The sequence below is a fragment of the Bison bison genome, unplaced genomic scaffold (assembly GCF_000754665.1).
Source record: "Bison bison bison isolate TAMUID 2011002044 unplaced genomic scaffold, Bison_UMD1.0 scf7180017863885, whole genome shotgun sequence".
Classification (NCBI taxonomy): domain Eukaryota; kingdom Metazoa; phylum Chordata; class Mammalia; order Artiodactyla; family Bovidae; genus Bison; species Bison bison.
This window is the reverse complement of record NW_011494457.1, coordinates 1,126,112-1,134,376: the sequence shown is the minus strand read 5'-3', so window position 1 is coordinate 1,134,376 and position 8,265 is coordinate 1,126,112. Positions and strand designations below refer to the sequence as shown.

The window sequence follows — 8,265 nt, the reverse complement described above, 5'->3', positions numbered from 1 at the left end:
AGTTTGAAAAGATTATTCCTTTCTGTTAAAAGTATTTTACCAATGGACTATTTTTCAATTGGTACTTAATATAAAGAATTTCAGTTGCAGTCAAATAAATGTATTTTGACATTTTTATAATAGAAACATAACATGCAGAGCTTGGACTACAGAGATTCTAACTGATTAATGTTTGTCATAACTTCTTAAAAGACTGGAAGCCATTCCATCAGTATCTAAATCTTCATCCTGGGCATGATTTTTTCTTTTGAGGTAGAATTTTCCCCATGATTCTCTGTAAAAATGAAAACTCTCATGCTTGCTTCACTGGAAAAAAATTCTTATTTTCACTTATTTCATTGAAATATTTCATTTGTTTCATTGAAAAAATAGGATTAATGAAATCTAAATCTAAAAAAGCCACCAGGGGCTTCCTTAGTGGTTCAGATGGTAAAGAATCTGCCTGCAGTATAGGAGATCCAGGTTCGATCCCTGGGTCAGGAAGATTCCCCTGGAGAAGGGAATGGCAACCCGCTCCAGTATTCTTGCCTGGAGAATTCCATGGACAGAGGAGCCTGGCGGGCTACAGTCCACCAGGTTGCAAAAGAGTCACAGGACACGACTGAGTGACTAACACTTTCACTTTCACATATTAAAAGGGTATTTTTATTACCATGTGCTGTAAGATGTTACTCCAACGTAAGTGGAAATTAAGATTAAAAAAAAGTGATAACAGGGCTTCCCTGGTAGCACAGTGGTAAAGAGTCCACCTGCCAAACGCAGGAGACTCGGGTTTGATTCCCCTGGGAAGGTCCTGCATGCCGTGGAGCAGTTAAGCCTGTGCGCCACAACTGTTGAGCCTGTGCTCGGCAACAAGAGGAGCCGCCGCAGTGAGAAGCCCAGCGACTGTAACCAGAGGGTAGCCCCGCTCAGTGCAACTAGAGAGCAGCCCGCGCCCAGTGACAGAGACGCAGCACAGCAAAAAAAGAAACAATAAATAAGTAAAAATTTTAAAAAAGAAAGCGGTAACAGATGGTAATTATTTGTCTTGTTCCTTCTTCCTTAGTTTGGACGTCACAGACTCAACCCAGAAAACAGAACACTGGGGAGTCTTCGGAACATTCTCTATCTCCTTCACCAGCGAGTAAGGTGAGCTTTGTAGATGTTTCACATTCTGTCCTCTCTTTTAACAGCTGTCTCTGCCAAGAAGTGGTTGGATTTGCTTATCTTGTATTTTTGCCTTGGCAGCGGCATCCTGAAAACTTCTCCCTTGCCTGCTGTGCTCAGACATTTCTCATTTAGGAGCTTAGTGACACATGAGAGCATTTAGGGAAATTATGGAAAAGTTCATGTCCTTGGTTCTTCGTTAGTTAGAAATATTCAGGACTTTTTTAGAAAGGGAATCCTCCAGTGAAATCCTGCCATTTGCAACAACATGGATGAACCTTGAGTGTTTTGTTAAGTGAAATAAGTCAGGCCGAGAAAGACAGATGCTTTGTGCTTTCACTCAATGTGGAATCTGCAGACAGACAAACTCATCAGTGCTGAGAACAGATGGGTAGCTTCCAAAGAGGAAGAGGGTTTGAGGGTTTGAGGGCAAAGTGGGTGAAAGGAGTCAGCTGTATGGTAGCAGCTGATTATGGGACCTGTGGTGGTGATCACTGTGCGGTGTATAGAGAGGTCAAGTATAATGCTGTACACCTGAACCGTGGCATTTCCCTATAGCCCAGTTGGTAAAGAATCCGCCTGCAATGCAGGAGACCCCGGTTCAATTCCTGGGTCAGGAAGATCTGCTGGAGAAGGGATAGACTACCTACTCTAGTATTCTTGGGGTTTCCTTATGGCTCAGCTGGTAAAGAATTCACCTGCAATGCAGGAGACCTGGGTTCGACCCCTGGGTTGGGAAGATCCACTGGAGAAGGGAAGGGCTACCCACTCCACTGTTCTGGCCTGGAGAATTCCATGGACTGTTTAGTGCATGGGGTCGCACAGAGTCGTGCATGACTGAGTGACTTTCACACCTGAAACAAAGGAGAGCCCTCCTGTAATCTAATCTAGAGACTGCTCTGCTGAGTAGTGCTCCATTGATCACTTATCCCAAAACCCCTTGTTAGAAATAAGCAGGTGTCAGAGAGCCGCAGTCATCATGGGAAAGGGAAGGAGGGTAGGCAGAGGAACAACAGCTGTAATCTCAGTTACGACAACAGTGATGATGATGGCGAGGGGAGTTAGCGTTTTTGAGCTATTATGTGGCAGACACTAAGCCAGATGCTCTACTTGGGTAATCTCACTTAATCCTCACAACAGCCCTTTGAGGCAGGTACTGTCGTCATCTCCCCATTTCTTTTAAAGGGGAAATCAAATAGGTCAGCACCTTTGAGGCAGAAGCTATTATAACTTTATTAGTGTTCCTAGAGGTAAGATATTTTAAACTAAGTTTATTATAAAAATAGAATATGCTTGGGATAAAAAATCAAAGATAAAGAATTGGTGTAAAGCTGAAAAAACAAAAATGCTGATCATACCAAGTGTTGGCAAGAATGAGGCAACTAGAACTTTCCTATGCTGGTGGGAATTAAGAATGGCACAAGCATTTTGGAATGCAGTGTGGCGTCTTCTTATAAAGTTAAATATACGCCTCCTATAGACCCAGCCATTCCCTTTCAAGGTGTTTACCCAAGACAAATGAAACATGTCTACACAAAGACCTGTGCATAAATGTTAGTAACAGCTTTATTTGTTAGAGCCCAAAACTGGAAACATCCCAAATGTCCATCATTGAATGAGTAGGTACAAGTTGTGATATACCTGTACAGTGGGATACTGTTCAGAAAGGAAAAAGAAATAATTATTGATACATGCAAAAATGTAGGTGGATCTCAGAATAGTTCCGTTGAGTAAAAGAGATCAGACACAAAAGAATTCATATTGTATGATTCCACTTTCATGAATCCACCTGCCAGTGCAGGAGACGGAAGAGATGTGGGTCCAATCCCTGGGTTAGGAAGATCCCTTGGGGAAGGAAATGGCAACCCACTCCAGTATTCTTGCCTGGGAGCTTCATGGACAGAGGAGCCTGGTGAGCTACAGTCCATAGGGTCGCAAAAGAGTTGGACACGACTGTGCACACACACACGCTCATCACTCAGACTTAGAAAATGATCTACAGTGACGGCAAAGGAACGTGAGGACAGCGTCCTCCTGGGGATGACGGATGGTGGGTACGTTCATGACCTTGAACGTGGTGATGGTTCACGGATGTACCCACCAGTCAAAACTCGTCAAACTGAAATCATTTAAACTTCAATAAAGCTATAAATACATGCATATCTACACTGTTTTCTGTCTCTTTTCCAGGAGATAGTCACTATTAAAAAGTATATGTATTTCCAAAATACTGTATAAAAAACATATATTTTCCACTCCATTTCCAGCCCCCTCTCCTCTCTGGAGAATAGTAGGTGGTGCTGGAAATTCCCAGCTTCTGATCTTTGCTTGGTCTGTCTGGTGACCAGCCCCACCCAGGAGTCCAGCACGGATCACCTCATTAGAACAGAAGACACTGCTGCCACCCAGGACTTAAGGGATTTAGGAGCTCTGTGTCAGGAACTAGGATCAAAGACCAATTGTTAGAATAAAGAAATGTTCCTAGTGTTCTTTTCACTTAGGAAATTATAAGCAAGAGCTCCTAAAACTCTGTGCCAGGAACTGAGGACAGGGACTAATAGATTTTTTTTTTTTTCTGTTATCTCCTAGCAGACCTCACCTTGAGAAATACCAAGGTGGAGTTTCTTGGGTTTCTTGGGGGAACATAAGTTAGCCAGTGAATGAGACATTCATGAGTCAAAGCTTTTCATTTCTATTTATCACATGATTCACTCCAAATAATAGGTTTTCACACATAGCAAGTATGTAAAATGTAGAATAGCTCCTGAATGGAGCACTTGACTTTTAATATCTCAGTCCGCATGCGTGCTACATAGAGCCCTGGAGTTGCTGATGAACTAGATGAGATTAATTCACTCTCAATAATTAGCTCTGGAGACATCATTTACTCAGCTTCTGTTTCTAGCTGAAGCATTCTTCTCTGTTGTTGGAGCAGTCGTTCTAAAGGGCTGGTGTCCAGGCGGGCCTTGTCATCCTCATCACCTGGGAGCTTATTAGCAATGCAGATTCTTGAGTCCCATCCCAGGCTTCATGCTTCGGATACTCTGTGGATAGGACCCAGCAATCTGTGGTTCACCGAGCCTTCCCAGTGATTGTGACATACACTAAATTTGAGAACCACGGAGTTAAAAGGTCAAATGTACAGAAAGACTTGGTATTGGAGAGATTTTCATTCCTGTCACTTTCTCTAGTTCTGTTCAGGCTGCAATGATCTAAACCAATTGGCAGCTCTCCTACCATTTAGGGACTGTTGCTGCTGCTGCTGCTAAGTCGCTTCAGTCGTGTCCGACTCTGTGAGACCCCGTAAGCCCAGAGACAGAAGCCCACCAGGCTCCCCCGTCTCTGGGGTTCTCCAGGCAAGAACACTGGAGTGGGTTGCCATTTCCTTTTCCAGTGCATGAAAGTGAAAAGTGAAAGTGAAGTTGCTCAGTTGTGTCCGACTCTAGCGACCCCATGGACTGCAGCCTACCAGGCTCCTGCGTCCATGGGATTTTCCAGGCAAGAGTACTGGAGTGGGACTGTTAGGTTGAAATAACTTTGTTGAGAGAGCCTTAAAAAGTCAAGATCTAAAAGTTCTTTGTTAATCTTAGATGTTGGCATTAAAATGGTTTTAGGACTTTAGGATCTGTACCCTCTCTGTGAGAACCTATCATCATTCCGCTGATTAATCATGGCTTTGAAGAAATAATCAACTTTTGTCAATTCCCAAGCACCTTCAAAGATAAAGTACTTAAGTAACAGAAGTCTGTTAATATCTAAAACTTTGATTGCTTCTTTTGATCCTAAGAAGAAGCCTTTGCAAAGTAGTATGTTTCTTTGAAAAACCTTTTGTTTTTTCCTCATCCCTTCCTTTCAGGCGTTTTGGAATTGCGGGACTCTACAAAGGCCTTGAAGCCAAGCTGCTGCAGACAGTCCTGACTGCTGCTCTCATGTTCCTCGTTTACGAGAAACTGATGGCTGCCACCTTCATGGTCATGGGGCTGAAGAGCACGCGCAAGCACTGAGGCACCTCTCAGCCCCCGGCGCTCAGAAGTGCTCCAGACGGGGGGAGTGCATGATTCCACTGTACTTGCCCCTTCCTCTGAGAAGTCTACCCTCATTGGCTTGAGATACATCCAGGGTTATAGCCAGCTTGACTCATTACCAACTTAACTCTTTTGATGGTTGGTTGAGTTTTGTGGAGGAGGTTGGACCAATGGCCATATGAAAAGAACACATGATCGAAAACCTAAAAATGAAACTTGCTGGGGATTTATTGATTTTCCTGAAGGGAATGGACTATTGCTCTCATGTATAATCTTCTCCAGTTAAAGTCTTTTTGAAATTTACCAGCTATTCTCTTTCCCTGAACCACTCCCCGGCTCCAGGTTCTACAGCCGATTTGCTACCATGTAATTCTCTTGGTATTCTCCTCCTATATACTTTTGCACGTCTCCATCTTGGTATTTTCCTCACTAAAAATGTTATGACTATGCCACAGGCATGCCTATTATTCTTGAGCTTTTTTTCTCCTGATTCAGGAAAGATATCTTCTTTAGTGTGTGAGCTATTTATTTTGTGGGGGAAATGAAAATGATTAATTCCAAATGATTCTCTTGTAAACTGTAAGCATCACTTATTCTTTCGTATCTGACATAATTAAAAAATATTTATTTTGAATCAACCTTTTCACTACAGAATTTGAGGTTTTGTGTTCATCCATATGGGCCCCAGTAAATTGTAAGCACAAAAGCGATTCTTCAAATTTGCCCTTTAGAGTATTACATTGGGTTTACAACCAGCTGGTAAAAATCACAGAAAAGGGAAAGGGAGCAGATACCTTGTTTAGGCTCTGGAATACTGTCTTCTTTTGTAAACTCATGGTAGAGGCTGTATATTTTGAGAATAAACTTCTGGTTAAGGTTATTTCTGTTTGAAAATGTTGCTTAGAGTCCTGCTACTCAAAGTGTGGATCCCAAACAGTAGTATCAACATCACCTTGGGAGCTTGTTGGACATGCCATCCCAGACTTTCTGAATCATCTTCTGTGTTTTAACAAGATACTCACGTGATCTGTACTCATCAAAGTTCAAGAGAACTTAGAGCTCCTGACTCCACCGAAGATGCAGTTGGTTTCAATTATGGAAACCAAACATCGATATCGAAGGAAAGGTAGACTAATGTATTATATTAGAGCATCCTGTGAAAAGACCAGAAGTTCTGTCATCATTTACGTTCACCTCACAGCGCATGTTCAGGTTGGTAGGACTTTCATTATGTGGTCAACAATGAATTTTGACGTCTCAAGGCACTCAAGAAGCAAACCCTCTTGACATGAGTAGAACAGCAGCTTTTTTAGACCTTATTTTAGCCCCTATATCAAAATGACAGGTTTTTCATTTATAAGTCTTATTCAGTCAATTAAAGTAATAATGAAGTGTCTGTGTCTATTCTATACTAGTATTTAAGTTCAATTTTGAGAGTGGAAATTTATTTTCTCTCATCCTGGTGGTAATTTCAAAATACATGATTATTAGACTAGTAATAATCAAAAGATCATTGTGTTGTTCTAGAAAACAAAACCTAAGAGGAACTCGTAATCAGAGAACTAGACTGAACACTTCTCTAAAAGCTAGAGAATTGGCCCCACTAACTGCTTTTTATTTTATTTATATATTTTATTTTTTAAAGTGTGTGTGTGTGTGAATGTGTCAAGGCTTGAGTGGGGAGCTTGGGAGAAGAATGACCATAAAGATGCCATGTGTACTTTTGTTATTCTTTTAATTTTTAATTTTGATGCTCACTTTGGAACTTGAATTTTGAGCTCAGGGTATTATGAATTGTTGGTATGTTAAAATAATTCCCAAGTCAGGATATATAGTTATATTGGATGTTTATGATGTGGGAATGTATCTGATGCTTCTTTTTTATCTGATTTTATGAGGAAACAATTTCACTTTGAGGTTTATGTTCCCTGTGGAAGCTAAGCTCACTATGAGTTAATAACTCACCCAGTTTTATAACCTTTGATTGTTAATAAGTTGCTTGAGAAAACTAAGGAGCTGAATTCTATACTAGGGGAAGGGAAGACTTTCTTTCTGATTCTTTATGCAGTTTCTCTAGAAAATGAGGATTAAGAACCTTAGAGATTATGTTAGAAAATTTCATCTGTAAGCATTTAATCTGTGCTTTAAAGTGGACATTAAATGTCCATTCTTGTCTATTTTACTGTTAAGTTTGAAACACAAAAATAGGATTTACCATCAGAACATAAGCAGTTGGAGTTAGAATCTTGGGTTTTATTCTCAGCTCTGCCACTAACAAGTTATGTCATCTTGTGTTTCGGCTTTTTTATAAGTGGAGGCAATAATACAATCGATCCATCACAGAGGGTATTTGAGAGCTCATAATGTCAGCTAAATCCCTTTATGATCGTGGGAGAAGGAAGATCTGAGTGAAACTTGTAACAAGCCCAGATTTATATGGCAATTTCCCTTCTTAAAGCTTATACACTTTCTCATTTTATAATCCCAATACCTCTGTGAAATAGGGGGCAAGTAACCATATTCCCATTTAATTAATAAGGAAATTGAGACAGCTATCAAATGACTTGGCTGGTTGGAGCCAGGACTAGAGTTGGGTTTCCTGCAGTCTAGTGTAATGATTACAAGAATGGGTTCTGGAGGTAGACCCAAGTTCAACTCTGGTCTTGCTCTCTAGCAGCTGTGGGAACAAGGCAATTGCCAAACGGGTATAAAACTCCGTTTTCTCAACTATGAAATGGAGATGATGATAAACCTACCTCATAGGGTGATTGTGAAGATTGAATGAGATCATATATATAAATTTCCTAGCACAAGGCTTGCCATATAGGAAGAGCTAGATAAAAGTGACGACTATTACTACAGTATTATTATTGATGAAGGATATGACTGAATAGATGCAATTGTAGTTCAATGGAAAGCACTCTGGGTTTTGAGTCAGATCTAGGTTCAGACTTTTATTCTATCACTTAAAAGCATTGTGGTGTGGAGTCACAGATGTAGAGGATGGACTTGCCATGGGGAACAAGGGTAGGGATGGATTGGGAGATTGGGGCTGATATGTACATACACTATATATAAAATAGATGGCTAATTG

The 8,265-nt window shown here is 40.9% G+C and overlaps 1 protein-coding gene across 1 annotated transcript in view; it reads left to right on the top strand.

Moving 5' to 3' along the window:
- Window positions 1–6,051, top strand: part of SLC25A17 (solute carrier family 25 (mitochondrial carrier; peroxisomal membrane protein, 34kDa), member 17) — a 24,538-nt gene extending 18,487 nt beyond the window's left edge. Inside the window, exons 8-9 of the mRNA XM_010833750.1 lie at window positions 1,046–1,128; window positions 5,003–6,051. Coding sequence (XP_010832052.1) covers window positions 1,046–1,128; window positions 5,003–5,150 — 231 coding nt within the window. The 3' untranslated portion in view covers window positions 5,151–6,051. The remainder of the gene's footprint in view (window positions 1–1,045; window positions 1,129–5,002) is intronic.
- Window positions 6,052–8,265: the final 2,214 nt, after the last annotated feature.